This window comes from Passer domesticus, chromosome 10 (genome assembly GCF_036417665.1).
Source record: "Passer domesticus isolate bPasDom1 chromosome 10, bPasDom1.hap1, whole genome shotgun sequence".
Classification (NCBI taxonomy): Eukaryota; Metazoa; Chordata; class Aves; order Passeriformes; family Passeridae; genus Passer; species Passer domesticus.
The window spans coordinates 29,510,069-29,527,211 of record NC_087483.1 but is presented as its reverse complement, the minus strand read 5'-3'; the positions used below and the strand labels follow the sequence as shown (position 1 = coordinate 29,527,211).

Below are 17,143 nucleotides of genomic sequence, written 5' to 3'. Positions count from 1 at the left end.
TTCCTTCTTCAGGGCTTCAGAAGGTGCCACTTCACAATACTGACAGACTGTGTCAGCAGACTTAAACTACAGGCACAGTCCTGCCCATGTAACTGCATCAGCTACTCTTTGCAAAGAGAACTTTGTCAAATCCTTTTGGCCTTTCCTGTGCAGACCTAGGCTTTAAACCACAAAGCCCACAGGTGAAGGCACAGATAGCACAAAACTGTCTTCTCCAAGAAATGGCAGAGATGCCAAGATCAGCAGTTAGGGATGCACATGAGCAGAAAAAAAATGTTTCACCCACACTCAGGATCAGTGGGGTTGGAGAAAGCACAGCACACCACAGGATATGAAGAATGTCATAATCCATGTGCACTGCTGCTGAACAAATGCAGTGATTACTTTCTGGTATCTTGACCAGGTGCATTTCTCCTGTTTCTTCTGTGAATGAAAGCTCTCAAAGGGCAAGCTGTTACTGCCTTTTAGGTACCCGCCCCATTAAGTCAGCTCCTAAGTCATCCTTTGCCTTCTGAGGTCCAATGCTGAGCTTGCTTTCCTCCTTCACCTGACCAGGTTTCATGGCTTGATACCTCCAAAGAGAAGAATGGTCTGAAGGAAGAGTTCAGAGGCAGAGAAAAATTAGGCAGGGCATAGCAGCTAACCTGCGAAGGGGTTGTCACACTTATCTCGGGGACAAAATTGTCATCAAACAGACTGATGATGTTCTCCTGCTTGATCTCCTTGGAGGGAGTGACTTTTGGAGGCGGAGGCACCGGAGGCCCTTTCCTCAACTGCATGCAAGTGAGCACATGGCCACAGCACAGACGGCGACACCCAAAAAAACCAAAGACAGGAACCAGGTTAGTCACAAAAACTGAAGGTGAGGAAAATCACAACCACTGGCACAGAGCAGGCTCCAATCAACTCCATCTGAAGAGAGAGGGGAAGGGGTGAACTGAAATAAAACAAAATAAATAACCACACGCCTCCAGAGAAGGTTTGGCATCATTAGTTACACTTCAGCCGTGGGCAAGTTTCCCTCTGCAGAGGAGAAGCGTAACACAATTAATATGCATTGACAGGACATGCATACATAATTAAAGCATGTGCAACCTTCAAAAGAACCACTGGGAAGGGAGCAGATCAATTACTGAGAACATGATCCAACAGAACAGGCCAGCACTGCCTCCCTTTGCCATACTCACCGTACCTAAGGGAATGAGGGAACAGACTCCATTTTTCCTACAGTGGGCAGGTGGCCATGAGGACAGACTCATCTGCCCAGTACTGGCTCCCTGGCTTCCACTGTGCTGTAAGAAAGGTCTGCAGGAGCTCTTGATGGCATCTCAGCTTTAGGCAAGAACAACTCAAACTCCTGAGAAGCCATGACTGCTGTGAGCCCAACTCTGCTCTCAGTTTCACCAGTGAGCATTGACAGTAATGAGTCGTGTCTCCCAAATGGAGATCCCAGAGAATACATAAACCACCTCACTCTGTAACTCTAACCCATTCTATTACCCCTCATCATGCTAAAGATTCAGCCTGACACTGCATCCACACCCCATGGAAGCTGTGGTAGACCCCGCCTAGACCAACCCATCCACATAACTTTTCATATTTTGCTGTGCACAAGGCTTAATGATAATTTCTAGATCAAATCAGACTTTGAGAAGCTGCTGCTGTGTTGGAGTAAATCAGCCATACAAGTTCCCAGCACCACAGCAATGCTCAGCAATGACAGTGTTTCCCACTTACAGTGAAGTTCTCCAGCTACTTGATGTTCTTACATGATCCAAGGCAGCAAGACCCAGAGACCTGACCATGTGCACCCAGTGTATAGTGTCAAGCCCAGATCTGAAACACAGAAATCCCTTACTCCCAAGGCCTGTGTTCACACTCCTCCAGCACATAAATGAGTTCTACACAGCCTTTATTCAGATTTCTAAGAAAATCCCCAGTTTTCTACTGGATTAATCTACTTTTGAGAGAGTGATTGTGTATGAAAACACACTTTTTTCCCCCTGAATAGCTAGCTAGGGGAAATAATGGAAGCATGTTCCCTTCCAACTTTTTGTTTGCAGAAGGTGGTGTGTCCATATTCCCTGAGAACAATTCCGTCCTGAAAATCCCCTGTCTTCCAGTTGCAAGAAGAGACCAGAAGTTTCAGGGAAATGCTGTTCTCAGAACAGAACCACCCTCTGCAGAAATGGAAGGCTCCAATTACTAACTCTCAAGTTAAAAATATCACAACTCTTCTTCTATTTATTCCTCTAATATGAATAGTCAGTATCCTTCATTCCAATGTAATAGTGTCTTAGAAATCACCACTTCCACACTATCCAGCATTACTTCCAACAGCAGTCTAAAACCACATTTCAAAGACAAGATGATTGCATATTGATGCTGGGTTATACCCATAAATTCATCCTGCACTAACAACTTTGTTGCCTAGAATAGAATACATCCTCTAAAATCCTTCTGCTGACTTGGATCTCACAGAGCTTTATCTGCACAAATTCCACAGAGTTGCACTGATTTCCAAAGTCTCATTACAGAGTTTCAGTGGTGTAACTGAGAGCAGAAGTCTGACCTTTTAACTTTCACAGATCTCTTGAAGTCTTGTGTCATCATCAAATTATTCTGTGGAGAGCTACGAGCACTCACTTCTTCCAAAAGACAGAAATAAACTGTTTTTAAAAATTAAATGGCAGTAAAGAGTTTGAGGTTGTTTTGGGTTGTATAGGGAACAGTTCAAAATTTAGTTAGCATTTATTTGATCACTCCTGGTGTTGTCTTTCTCTCCACAGCCTTTGCTTACACTTTACATTGATATTTCAGACACAAAGAGGCCAGGGAATTGTTCTTGCTTGTTGCTTTGTGCTCCATCCTCCCAAAGAGGGTGAGGCTCCTCAGCCTCCCTCAGAGGACCACTGCACAAATCACTTACCCATAGGTCAAACGTAATGACACCTGTGAAGATTTCAGTGTTAAAGTGGGGCACTGTTGAGAGAGCAGACACTTGTGTTCCCAGCTGCCTGGTAAGCTGACACACTCTTGGTTTCTAGATTTTATGCACACAGACACCAGGCTTGGCTTTGAGTGAAACTCCTGCCTTTGTCTTCCCTGCCTCTGGAGCCAGCTCCAGCTCTTATTAGCTACAGTGAACACGGAGTGGAACTCTTCATGACGCCTGGGGGATGAATTAAACACAAACTGGGAAAGGGCTGCCGGGTGGTGGCAGCATTGGCTGCAAATGTCATTTCAGTCTTGCCTGTGGCCCATCCAAGCCAGGGCTGTGCTGGAATATCCTGCTTGTTCCTCAAGGGGTGCCTGCAGCCCCATTCCTGCGGGCGGGCAGGCAGCAAGTGAAGGAGAAAGCGCTTGCAGGCTGGCAAAAACAAGGGTTATGTGTGCTATTTAAAGGAAAGGGAAGAAACCAAACTCAGCAAGTTGAGTCCACAGGCGGGGTGAGTGAAGTCTGTTGTGAACAGCTTAATAAATCTCTATATGATTTCTTGTTCCAAATATTACTCAAGTTCTGGAAATCTCTGGGGGGAAAAGAAAAAAAAAAAGAAACCTGCAACAGAAGAGCAATTTTGGATATCCTATCTTCTCTCCCCCACACACAGCCTACTCCAAAGGTCCTAACCAGGTTAGTGGTGAAGCCATGGGAGGCTCTGCACTGCTGAACTGTTCAGAGACCCTGGAGAAGTCCTGAAAAGACACTGCCAAGCATCCACACATCTCAACAGGCTGGAAAAGAAATTTTGCCGCACATCCCCTTCCTGTCCCTCACTAATCCTAAAAATCAAATATGCAGTGGAGAGAACAATATAGGGGGAGACTATCTAGAAACAGTAGAGAAACTACCCTAGAGGCTTGGATTTGGAATCACACTGCTATGATGGGAACAGCAAGGAAGTTCTGGGTTGCACCCATCTCTTTTCACAGGCAGTGCGTTTTCCCACCAGTTTGGCCAGAACCCCTCTTAGCTTTAATTCTTCCTGGAAGACTTCTCCCAGTGTCCCACTTACTGAAATACAAGGACTGGAACCCAACATAAATTTGGCCTAGTTACTAATTTTCCCTACTAGGTTTTTCCCCCACTCAGCAACAGAGGGACAGGGAGATGAAGTAAATATTTTATCTTCCCAAAGTAAAACACACAGATGATATGCTGAGTAGCTGTATCTACTATTTTGAACATGATGCTGGATATTTCCTATGTAAGGAAAGGCCTAATGAAGGCCACATGGAAGGTATCAGACTCCTTACAATGGACTATCTTCTTCCTGGAACTCACCTAATTTCTTCCTATCATAAAAACATAATCCCTTTTTTTTTAGCATAATATTTTATCTTGATAGTAAGGTGAAGCATCATCCAAAGTACAGATGTTCTTCTTATAATATTAAGCTGGGTTTTTTAACCTTTCTCAGCTACAGAAGTTCTTAAAAAGAAACTGGACCACTGAATTCCACTGATTAATTCAAATGTAAAGAACAGAACTCCTTGGCTAGTTACAACTCCATCCTCCCTGGATCTTCTTGGCCATCCTGTCAGACAGCAAAAAGTATTTCTGGCCTTCCCCCTGTGAAACCATTCAAAGACACTCAGTTGTTATAATAGAAAGACAGCAAATAAGCAACTTGAATTCTTAGGAACTTTCTCAGGAACCAGTGGAAGAGAACAACCATCATGTGATACTCTGTGTGCTCAGTGGCAGGATGAGGTCTAGAGAGCACTCACAGAGCTTGTGCCATCAGCAGAGACATGGTCAATGTCATGGGGACACTACCTGAGACGGTGACTTTGGGATGCTTGCCCCAGGTGCTTCCAAAGTGGACGGTTCCAGCTCGTGGTTGACAGTCTTGGTCTCAGGGCTGGTGATGGGAGATCCATCTGGTGGAGGCGAGGGGCTTTTATTTGCTTTCGCTGGGGTGCTGTCACTGAAGGAAGTGGAGAGAGAAAGGGGGAGACAGGGGGAGAGAGAGGGGAAGAAAAAGAGAGAGAAGTCTGAGCCAGGCCTAGGAGGAGCTGTGCTATCCAGCACAGATCAGTGGCCTCCATTATCTCTTTGCTTCACTGCCCAGATATGCAGTGAGGACATTTGGAGCTCCTGAGAAGCATCTTTGCTGAGTCACTCGCAGTCCAACACACTGCAGCAGCACGACTTGCAGCAGGCTACTCACTAAATGCCTACAGAACTTACATACTTGCCTCAAACACAGAAAAACAAAAACAAAACAACCAGGCATCCTTAATTTTGCTAGATTTTCATATAAATGCCTGACGTTAAATTATAGTCTTTAATACTGGGGAAGCAGATGGGGAAAGGAGTTCAGCGCTGCTCATTTAGTTTTAAATTCCACAGACTGGAATTTTTCTGTGTGGTAATCTATGGACCTCTGCATGGGTTATGACTAATAGATTCACAACACCTGAACTAAGGCTGTAATCACAGAATACCTTATTCCTTGATGTGGTATGAACTGACTAAGCCAGTAGAGAGGTGAAGTAGCCAGAGGTTTCACATATCATTCCAGACAGCAAAGGAACAGTGAGGTTCTGGCTACTAACAGAGATTTCTCTATTATGAAAAGTCTCCCTAGTTGGTCTCTATTCCAAGACTGTTTCTGACACGCAGTCAAGAGGGATTCTTCAGGAAATTAAGATGCAAGAAGCATATGCCAATGGCATTTGTTGGTTCACAGGTTGGACACATTTGGGCAGATTTTTCAAAGGAATGGCAAGAGGCACATGCCTTTCCCTACAGGCGTGCCCTGGCTGGGTGTCAAGTCTCTGCTTCAAAATACAGAATTCGTGAGAGATTTAGTAAAAAGTTGGTTACCAGAGAATTTCAACAGGGAAAATTCACTGCTGGGGGATATTTTAGCAGAAGTGGTTACAGTTTGGCAAAACCATACACAGATCAAAATATAATATCACAGCATATTATAAAAAGGGCTGTGCAACCTCATCTACAGTGATATTTGACTCCACTAAAAGTCACAGTTCCTGTGAAATTCAAGGCCTTGAGAGAAGCTGAAAGAAACAGACCCTTTCCTACAACTTGAGACACTAAATCCTGGCATAGAGCCAGCACTAAAGCAAGATCTGATTCGGCAGGGAGATCAAGTAATTTATTACTTTGCTCTGTCCCAAGAGAGCCCAGAGCCTCAGACATGTACATCCACTCACACTTGAATGCCTGAGCTGTGGTGGTCACTGGCCAACATGCAGGATGGCCTCATTCCTAAACATTTGTTTGCAAGTGGGGAATAGCAAGAGGAAAAAGGGATAGCAAGGCATTTCAACAACCTCCTCTTACAAGCAAGCATCTCACCCTGCTCAGCATTCCAGCTTTCAAGCTCCGCATCCCATTCCTTCTTCATTCACTTTCTCTTCACCCACCCCCCCAACTTTCTCCCCCATATCCACACCCCACACACACATTTCCCCACAAAGCACTTTTCTCAGGTCCACATGCAGGTTGGATACTTCTGATGACACTGATGCCAACAGCACACCAACATGATGCAACAAACCAATGACATTCTCTGCCAGCAGCTCTCAACCAGGGGCACACACACCAAGGGACAAAGAGGGACATGAAGAAGGAAAAGGGAGGAGGAGAGAGTAAAGAACACGTATGCCAACATGTATGGAAACCCCTGCAGCTCTTCAGTCTGACTGAACAGTGTCCTTCCCCAAAAGCTCCCAGAAATCACTTCAGTACCTGGGGTCTGTAAAGAATTCTGGAAAAACTGACAAAGCTATGCTACAGATTAAAAGGAGTAATGGTTGGAGGGTGAAGGTAAAGTCCTGATCTAAACAGGAGCCACCAGGAAATGTCAAAGAACATCCTCTAATGCCAGAGTTGGGGGAAAAACAAGTACATGTTACCTCCCTTGGAGATGAAAGCACTTTGAGAAAATGGGGGACACAGTGATTTACATCTAGAGTTCCAGGGCTTCCCAAATGCCCAGACTGCACTGGGAATACTGGGACTATCAGCTGGCCTACCAAGACAAGGGCAGACTTTTCCTTCTAGGGACTTCAAAACGCCAATTCTCCCAGTGAGAGAGGAGTTCAGGCTTATTTTCTAAAGGCCGTGGAACAGTTTTGTAGTGACTTATTTCCAGTGCCTGGCAGTGACTTAATTTGGAGATATATTGGTAAAAGGCTCCCATGTGAGTCAGCCCCTGAAGGATGAGGGGAAGAATTGGGCTGTGAGGGGCCAACACTTAAGCCTTCATTAAGTCACTACTATTTACAGCTTGTTTGATGTGTTGGCCAGTCCCCCTAGGAAAATGCCAGTGCTAATTTTGGCTGAGCCTTTTTCAGCCCCCTGAGCGGCACCTTCATTCCTGCACTTGTTGCTTTGTAACTTTGCTGAATTTAGCCAGTGCAACCAGCATCAAGTGAGATGGTGACCAGGATCCTTTGTCCTTCACATGTCCCCAGGGAGCACATACTGCCCACACTGCTTGCTCCAGAAAACACAGGAAAAAGCAAGAGTGCAGGGACTCTACCTACTGACCAAACATGAGCACCACAGTAAAAGCAAGCCAAAACAACAAGGTCACTGCTCTTTTTCCTTCCCATGAGCAAATGGGAAGTGATGCCAATTCCAGGAATATCAGGCAAGGAAAGGAAAGGGGTGTCAACTTTCTTCTGCAAACAGAGAGCTGGAAAGAGAGCTGGGTCTAATACAGCTGAAGGGAAAGTCAAAATCCCCCAGCCTCTTTTAGTGCTGCTGAGCTCCCAGACACTCCAAGGTGCTGCCTTGTATGTTCTGGAAGGGAAGAGTAACATCTGCAGATGAGTTTCCCTTGCACTTGTAACAATCCTACATCAAAAGATAAAACCTACTTTCCAATATGGTAAAAACAGAGCAGTCACATCCTGCCAAGTTCTCAAGTCAAAAAAGAAAAAAAGGTTGGCATCTCAGTTAACACTCAGACTGGGTCTTTTAGCCAAAGGTAATGATTTTTTTGCCAGCAGAGCATGCTGGAGAATTATTTCGAAATTTAAAAAAAATTTTTAAGAAATTAAAAAATTTAAAGGAGTGGGTGGAAGAAAGAAGGAAAAAAGAACCTACATGCCCAAACATATGGTGGCACAAATGTACATTCTTGCTGCAGATCAAAGACTGACCGAGTTCCACATCCTCCCTCTCTGCACTAGGGACAGCACATTTCTCTGTGACCCCAGCAGCTGCTCTGACAGCACAAACCCCCAGCAGAGCCCAGGTCAGGCACCTTTATGGCTGGGTCAGCTGGACTTTACCAAGGCAGAGCAGGAGCCCATGGTGAGTAGAGCTCATCAAGGGGAGGTTTACTAGCCCTCCTTCTGTTGTATAATCCATCCACTCTCAATGACTGGAAATACTAGACCTCCTGCCTGGTACAGATACAACGCCAGTCCAACCAAGACCAGAGACAGACATCCGGTGGGTACTCCAGTTCCTACAGTAGAAAACCTCAAAACAGTGACAACACAATATATTGCTTTCCTACTTGCATTTGAAGATATAAACATCTCAATTTGCCCATCAGCTTCCTTGTGAAATTACCACTCTTCACTCTCCAACCTCCCACTTTACAAAGTATGCACAGCAGACACAAAGAGAAGGGCTGCATGACTTGCCCTAGTCAGTGTGAAGCCAGATCAGGAAAAGAAGGATTCCAATCCACCAGCACTTTCTTTTATTCCTGGCAGGACACCATCTTGATGATTATATTTTTTTTTTCCTCCCTGTAAGGATCCCATGGAGGAAGTACCAACATAAAAAGTAAGAAAAACAAAAAACAGAGGAATTTTCCATGCCAGCAGTTCCCACTTTGCTCCAGAGCATGTTCTTGTCAGGGTCCTTGACTCCAGACATTGCAGCAATCCAGATAATCAATGTCATCACTGTTTTAAAGGCAAGATGCAGACATTTGTCTTTATACAACACAAGAGACCTCCTTTTCCTCCAGGCACAAAATTTTAAATGGACAGAGCAAGATAGTGAGGATCCTCAAGAACAGAGCAAGCAAGGAGCAAAGCTGGAAGTATTCTTCTCCCACCTCATCATTCTCCCAATTGCAACAGGTGGATAGGATAGGACTTCTGAGTGTGAAAGACCTGCCTACTGGTCCTCCTGGCTAGGCAGGGGATGAGAATGCAGCATTTCAGACCTGTTCAAAAGGACAAGCCCACTAGGTAAAACTAGAAGCTGTTAAACACCAAAAAAAAATTGATTATACTTCCCATGGAAAACCCAGCACTGCATTTTCCATCACACAAAAACAACTGGACAGACAATGCCTGAGTTTTCACACTGCCTTCTTAGATAGGAAAAGAAGCAAGGATTCAAACCAGGCACACAAGCAGTTAATGGGATTATCCAGACACAGAGATCTCAGCAGGACCCAGCAGGCCACAAACACATCTTATCATGCAAAGGACCCCTCTCCCACCACAGGGTTAACACGTGCCAGGCTGTTAGAGTCCAGCAACAGCCTCTCCAGTTTTAGGAACTAAATGAAACACGTATCGAAATGCTGCTCTCCATACCGGTACCTGCTCATCTTTTTCCTCAGCCTGGCGAACAGTTTAGTTTTCTTTCTGTTGAGGATGGCACGCAAATCATTTCAGTTACAGGATGGCACAGTCAAACCAGGGAGGAAAAGTTAAGCTTCCAAGTACCCATTTAGTTGGTGCCACAAAACTTGCTGTAATTAAGATGACAGGACCTCCTCTCTCTCTCTCTCTCACACACACACACACGAATACACACATGCACACTTCCTTTCATCACTAGGAAGCTATGGCCTGGTTTGGAGAAAGTAAAAGAAGGATCTTTATGCCTGTCAAAAATATACATACATATCTATATATATAGGCAAACTAGAACTTTCCCTGCACTTTGGAACATGGGGCCAGGGTGCAAATGGAGAAGAAGAAAAAGGAAACTGTACAGACCACCTGAGTACTGTAAATGTCCTTTCACATTTACACTCTCACTCTCCCCTGTGAATATTGCTGCAAAAGAAACAAGCTCCCCATTCTTCTTTTCTTATGTAGACTGTGCAGTCTTATACATGGGACCTACTCAGCAGCTTTCCATCCATGTCTTTTTCCAGTTTGCCCAATCATACCAGGATAATCCCACAGATCTCCTCAGTCTTCTAGGCATCTGAGCCCTGAACATTCCTAACTCTTTCAGAAGTAAATCCCAAACATAGGTCTGAGGTTCCCAGAAATGCACCAGCTCTTCTGTGCTACCCTGCCAGCTCCAGATACATCAGCCACAGTAGTATTTCTGGAGGGCCTCACATGAATGCTATAATGATGTGCACAGATAACTGCCTCTCTTCTCACACCTCCTCATTCATTTCCTGCCATTGTATCAATCTCCAGTCCTCTTCCCAGTGGAAAAGGGTTAGGGAAGCATCTGCTCCTACTGCAGACCCCATGAGATGAGTGAGGGCCATTTCCTCCTGCACATTCTCACCCCAGCCCTGCACCACAATGAGAGGCCAGATGTGCAGCAGACACAGAAGAGCCTCACAGCATTTCCTGGTCACTGCAGAGCTACCCTGGCAAATCTTTGCTATATTCCCCTACAACATCCTGCTCCAGTGTGCTCAGGAGGAAGGGATTCATTCTGGGGCAGGTCTGGCCCCTCAGCTGAGATGCAGAGAGCAGGTGATGAAGCAGCAGCACTCAGACTGCTGCCCACACAGGAAGCCCTGTGCATGCACTCAGCTTTGGGTTTTAGGGCCATGTGGTCTCCTAGCCACAAAGGGTACAGAACTGCAGCAGAGACACCTCTTACAGCCCCAGAGCAAGCTAGCAGGCTGGGGGAGGAAGAGGGCAGAAGCTGTACAGAGATGGGGCAGGAATTGTAAAAACAGGTAATTTGTTCAATGAAAGCTCTTTAAGGCCAGACACTTTCCACCACAACAGCAATGGACATCTCTGGGCCAGGCTGCCACTACTGCCTACAATCAGTTCCTTGAGGAATAGAGAAAGGAGGAAAAAGAAGCTGGGCAAAGCAATAGCTACAGCCTTCATCTGTCCTGTTACCTCATCCTCCTCCAAGGACCCTGCAGGATGCTGCTAACAGACACAACACAGCCCATGGCAGCAAGAGGATGGGCACCACAACCTCCTGCTGTTGGAAGGGAAGAAGACATTATTTTCACAAGGAGCATTCCAACTAACATCACTGAAATCTGCTGTCAGCAATCCAGAATTCAGGGGCCAAAATTCAACTCAAACCATCTCTTTCTTTAGACTTGGCAACCACCACACTGGAAGAATTGCTGGGAGAAGACATGCAAGTCATCTATGCATGACTGCAACAGGTTAAACTGGGAGGGGACACAAGGGAGCACAGAGGTCTCAACAGCTGATCTACCCCTTCTAAACCAGTGCACTCAGACCACAGCTTGCCCTTACTTCATGCTGACTTCACCAGCTCCCTCCATCAACACAGCACTTGAGGACCTGGGCTGTGCTCCTGCTCACCCAGCATGTGGGATTAGCAGCAGCTGGAAGCCAGAGCCCAACACTATTTCATCACTCGTGCTCTTGGATGGGAGCCAGTCAGCCTAATCCAGAGCCCAGCCCCTCCCTCCCTTCTCAGTGCTAGGGAATGTGCAGACTTGCACTCAAACATACAGGACAGGAGCCAGCTGAGGAAAGAAAACTGAAGGCCCAGAGGACACTCACTCCTTGCACACACACGGATTGGAAGTGCTCCGAGTTCAGGAGGCCTCGTACTAGTGATGCTGCAACTACTCCCACAACACATAGGAAGGAGAAACACACGGCAGCTGGGTACACAAGATGGGCATAAGGCTTTGGCAAAATGGTGATTCCATGTTTGGAGGGCCAAAGAAGGGGCTGGGGAAATGAGCTCTTGGTGCTCAAGCTGACAAGCTGCAAGTACATGGTGGGAGCTTTGGAGGGAAAGAACAGGAGAGGTGCTGGGCAACTGGACCCAGAAGGAAGGGCAGCTCAGCAGCTGGAATCAGATTTTTAAAAGCAGTGCTGAGAGTCAGTTGCCTAAATATTAGGACCTAGTGACCTTTTAGGCCTGCAGGTGCTATCCTAGAGAGGTAAGAGGTATTGGATTGCATCATGCAGTGCCAAGTGCAATCTTGGGCATGGCTCTAGGAAGCCTCAGGAGGGCAAATCACTTACAACTGACAGCTTGGAGGTTTCAATACCCCTGGGTAGGTAGAGATATCCCTGTCCCACCTCCCCTGCTGAGGGAAAGACACTACCCACAGTTACTGACCTGGGCTGTGCTTTAACAGGGAAGGCATTGCCTGAGTACTGCTTGTCTAGACCCAGCAGGACATCGTGAAGATTTTGGTTCAACTGCAAAATACAAAAACAAAAGACAGAAAAAGAATGAGAAAGGAGCTCAGATGTCAGAGGAGAGCCTGGGCTGGCCTGCACAGGCTGACCAAACACAAGCTTGTGGCAGGACATGCACAAGTTTCTCAGCTATCCCAAGAGAGGACAACCCAAAATCTATTTCGACTTCTCTGTGGGCTATGAAGTGCTACAGCACTTGAGCTGTCAAAGAGCTGCTGGCATCTCTGGGAATGCTCTGTCTTCCTGAGAGATCATCCTCTTTGCTTCCCCATCACCTGGGCCCACCAGTGTGCTGCCAGGTACCACTGCAGAAGCAGGTTGATTGTTTCCCTAAGATCTGTGTGCTGCAGCTTCACTCAGGATTTGTAGCCAAAAGCTGTTTCTCAGGCCTGCTTACCAAAGCTTGGGACATGGCCATTTTCACTGTGGAGCCAAAGGCAGCTGGCCTTCAGGTGAACAACCCTCAACTCACCAGCTGCCTGGGCCAACCAGGCTTGGGCAGAACCTGGATGTCTTTGCAGAAATGTAACATTAGGGGTTAAACTCTCCCTGGCACTGAAGGCTGCAACTCCAGACACTCCTATTCTGAAACAGCCAATCCATGAACGAGACAAGATGCTGGATTTATCACTGGCAGGAGGAGGGATCCCATGAAATCAAGGTTGGAAGCATTGTACAGGCAACACCAGCAATTAACTGGATGCTGTAGCAATAATAAGAAACAGATGGTTCTTATGGAGCAAAGCAAAGGCCCTGCCCTCATATAAAATTCCTGAAGAAAGAAAAAATCCTGACAAGAAAAAATCATACAAGAAGAGAATTCCTGTCTAACAAGCATCTTTCCCATGTTTTGTTGAAGATGAGTTAGCAGCAACAAACTAGTAATTCTAACAATCCTCCCTATTCTTAACACTTAGTTCATCCCTCAGCGGAGAAGAGCAGGCTATTATCTGGAAAAGACCCCATAAAATGTCAGCAGGGCTCAAAATTGATGTGTTACACCAAGGCAGAGGGCCCCTGACTGCTGGGATTTGAAGGACTATAATGTTTCCTGTTGCTTAGTGGCTGTTTTGTTGTCAGGATGACATGAGGGAGCACAGGGAATATAAGGGTTTTCCAGCTGGGCTCTCAGTCCCGCCTCAAGATTAGTGCAACATTTCCAAGCAGCCTACAGACCTAAGGATTCAGGATTTCTCTAGCTCTTAACTGAAAGAACAAGAACATATCTGTAAATGACAGTGGCAATGGGGGCCTTTCCACAGACTGGTCCTGAGGTCTCCTGTGGGTGCTGCCACACAGCACCAGGATCTGCCTTGCCAACACTGCTTTCTGTTGTGATTCCCAACTCAAGGCACACTAGTAGCCCACAAAAGCCCACACTAAGTACTTAAATGTCTTCTTTTGGGTCACAGGGCAGGACAGAAGCCAAAGCAGAGAGGTACTGTGGGGGAGAGCCTTTTTGAGGGACTGGAGTGAGGCATGTCTTAGTCTTCAGTCAACTTGCAGACTCCCTGGCTGGTGTTAACCCCACACCTGGGTACAGTGAGGGTACACAGCAACTGGCTGCCAGGCAGCAGAGGGGGAGGAAAACAGATACCATACCATTATCAGGTTATAGGTTACAGATCCTTAATGCAGATGAACTAAAAATGGCAGCAAGAGAAAGGTCTAAGAGTGGCTTCCCTTTCCTCTGTGGATCAGGAAATGAGTGCTGTCAAGTGACATGAAGTCCCCACTGCTGCCCACAGCTCTGTGTTCTCTTCCCTGTGCTCCATCCCTTTACATTACTGTGTCAGACTGCCTTTGTCCTATGTGGCTCAGAAAAATACCAAGGGTTTGTATTATGCTCCAACATAGGGCCATTTTCTCCAACTGTTTTTTAGCTTGAGGTTTTGGGGTTTTTTTAGTTTTTTTCTTTGGTTTTGTTTGAGTTTTGTTTGTTTGCTGGATCTTGGGTTTTGTTTTTCTTTCATTAACAGTGAAGAGACAGTAAGGAGGAGAAGCTGTTGGTTGCCTTACCTTGCTCATTTCTTTATGGAAGTTCTCTTCTAGGCCAGCTATACTCTGGAATGTGTTGACATAGAAACCAACACGACTGCCAAATGAAAAACAAGACAGAAGAACTTAATGGGCACAATGCTCCCTCAAAATCTTTCAATCCTGCCCTTTCTGCTACCTCCCACCCACCATTCCCATGCAAACTCAACTCTGTCAGATATGGTACATGTGAGAAGAGAGGGTGGCAAGGAAACAGAACAATGAGCAAAGGCCAGACATGTCCAGGGGGAAGAAGAGACTGAGTAGAACAGGATTTAAATTTACACTGGCTAAAGTTAGAGGGAGGTATAGGGTGGGGAGGAAAAAAAAGAAATAAAAAATTCAAAAGAAGCAGGGGGGAAAAGCACCAGCAGTAGAAAGATGGAAAGAAAAATGGATAGATGCTGTGATGCAGACAGTGCTGGGAGAGCTGGGGGAATTAGCAGGGGGACAGATATTAATTCATCCAGAAGTCCCTTAGCACCAGGGAATCAAAAAAAGCATGAACTGTTTGCTTCAGGGGCAGAAACAGTAAGAAAGCAAAGGATAGCACAGAGAGCAACAGGGAAGCAGAAGGATCAGCTGGAAAGCAGGAGCCTGTGAAAAACCTGTGGCACTTTAAAATGCCAGCAGCAGCCTGTCACCAGCCTGCCAGCTGCCAACAGGGAGTGCTCTACCAGCACCCAGCCAAAGAAGCAACAGCAGAAGGGAGAGGAGAAGCTGTCCAAGGCCAGCAGCATCAGGGCTCTGCACAGAGAACCACCCAGATGCCTCTGTCCCTCCCAGCTCCTTCCCCAGCCAGGCCTGCAGGCTGCTGAGAGCAAGGAGTTCTGACTCAGGCTGGTAGAAAGGGGAGTGAAGACAGACATCAGCACTTTGCTTTGCCACCCCACTGCTGCCCACTTTCTCAATCCTCACAAACCAGCACTGTCAACCTGAACACGACCACTGCATTTAAAAATAAGAAACTGGGACACTGCTAGGAAATGTCTGCCAGTTTTCCACTGTGCTGTCCCCATAAATCAGCTTCTGCTGCCCTGCAGTTCATCCCCCCAAGCTAAGTGTTGGTCTTTGCTTCACCTCCCTTTTCATCACCACAGTCACTGGCATGGCAAACCCATGGTCTCTCAAGTCTTTCAAGAAAGTTGAGCAGAGCTGGTAGGGCAAAGGGATTAAGCAGACAAAGCAGAGAAATACAGCTTGTCTTTGTAGTAAAATCATGCTTTTCAGGAAAATCATGAAGTAAAGCACAACAGTGAACCTGTGACTGGGGGAATACCAGGACAGACAGAGACGATCCAGAAAAAAAAAAGAGCAGACACCCAGTCTAGGCTAAGAAGAATTGCGATCCAAGAGCTTGGATATTCATTTCCTTCCAACCAGCCCCTGGGAAAACTTTCAGCACTCACCTATTCCATAGTGAAGGCAGTTCCTCCTGCAGATCAACATTCATCTCTTCAAACACCTTCTGAGCCTTTACCAACTCTTCTTCAGCCTTAGCAACAGACAAGGGAGACTGTCAGCTCCAGCACAGACAAGTACCCTGCAGGGCTGGAACAACTGTGACTCTTTTGACTTCTCTGGGAGACCAGGCAAAATTCTGGCATGAGATAACCAGCATCCCAAATGAGTCTCCCAGGAACCACGGCTGCACTATAGGTGACCCTTTAGGTTGAATGTGTTCCTCTCAGGTTCTCTCAATGGATTTCCTCATTTATACACTCAGCAAGTAATTCAAACAACCAATAATGTGTTTCAAGTTCTTTAAATTTCCCTGACTTCAAAAACTGAAAGGAGTTGGTCAGGCAGTTCAGCCTTCAGCTTGGATACAGGTGAAGGTAATAGGGGCCTCTGTCCCTTGCCAGATATCTCAGAAAGAGTTGAAATCCATCCCAAATGGCATTAGAGAAGAATCCTCCCTCTTGGGAACTCTGCTGAGGTAAGGTCATGCCAAAGCCCCATCTCCTATGAGAAAGAGAGGAGGTCTGCATCCTTGGCTGATACAGCACTCCCACAAAGCTGACTGGAGAAGCAAGGAAGGGTATGCAAAGCCTGAATTGTGCCAGAGGGAGGCCAGGCTGCAGGGCTTCAGCAGCACATCTTGGTTTCCATGGTCTCACACAAGTGCAATCCCAGGCTGACCATTGGCCCCAACTCCAGAACTGATCTCCTTCTCCCAGATGAGAATTTAAATTTGATCTGTTCATTGAACCTAGACACTGACAGATCCCAACACTGATGGATGAATTCTGTCAGGTTTCAGCAACAAAAAGGATGCTCCTGGTTTCTGTTGCTGACAGCAGAAGCCAGCAACAAGCACATGCCCTTTCCTACATCTGTCTTTGGTCACCTCTTTCTCTTTTCAGTACCCTGACTTAAAGTTCTCTAATTAAAATGTTTCTATTCTGTAATCTATAGCAGCACAGCATTCTGCCATGCAGTGAGATGTATAATGGAAAAAAATCCTGCATGAGCAATTTGTAAGGTCAGCACAAGTGCCTATATTTGTGACAACAGCAGAAATTTCACAACACCACAGGCCTCTGCAAAGAGCCCACAAGCTATGGAAGCTGGATCTCCCTACCAGCCTGTAGTCATATTCCTACACCTTCTATGAAATCAAATTTTATCTTCTTTGCGTCAGCTTAATTAAAAAAAAATCCAGCTTACTGCTCCGTAGTGGCAGTTATATACAATGACAGGAATGATGGCAGAAAGGGCTTAAAAATATTTTGCAGTTCTG

At 46.1% G+C, this 17,143-nt stretch overlaps 1 protein-coding gene across 13 annotated transcripts in view; it reads right to left on the bottom strand.

Moving 5' to 3' along the window:
• Positions 1–17,143, bottom strand: part of BIN1 (bridging integrator 1) — a 90,192-nt gene that overhangs the window by 18,310 nt on the left and 54,739 nt on the right. For 5 of the 13 annotated variants that reach the window (XM_064434936.1, XM_064434934.1, XM_064434933.1 and 2 more), the window contains 6 exons: positions 15,810–15,895; positions 14,383–14,458; positions 12,281–12,363; positions 9,553–9,597; positions 4,781–4,931; positions 645–773 (listed from right to left, as the gene is read on the bottom strand). In XM_064434936.1, the coding sequence (XP_064291006.1) occupies positions 645–773; positions 4,781–4,931; positions 9,553–9,597; positions 12,281–12,363; positions 14,383–14,458; positions 15,810–15,895 (570 nt within the window). The remainder of the gene's footprint in view (positions 1–644; positions 774–4,780; positions 4,932–9,552; positions 9,598–12,280; positions 12,364–14,382; positions 14,459–15,809; positions 15,896–17,143) is intronic. The other 8 variants (XM_064434938.1, XM_064434935.1, XM_064434943.1 and 5 more) reach the window with 3 other exon arrangements.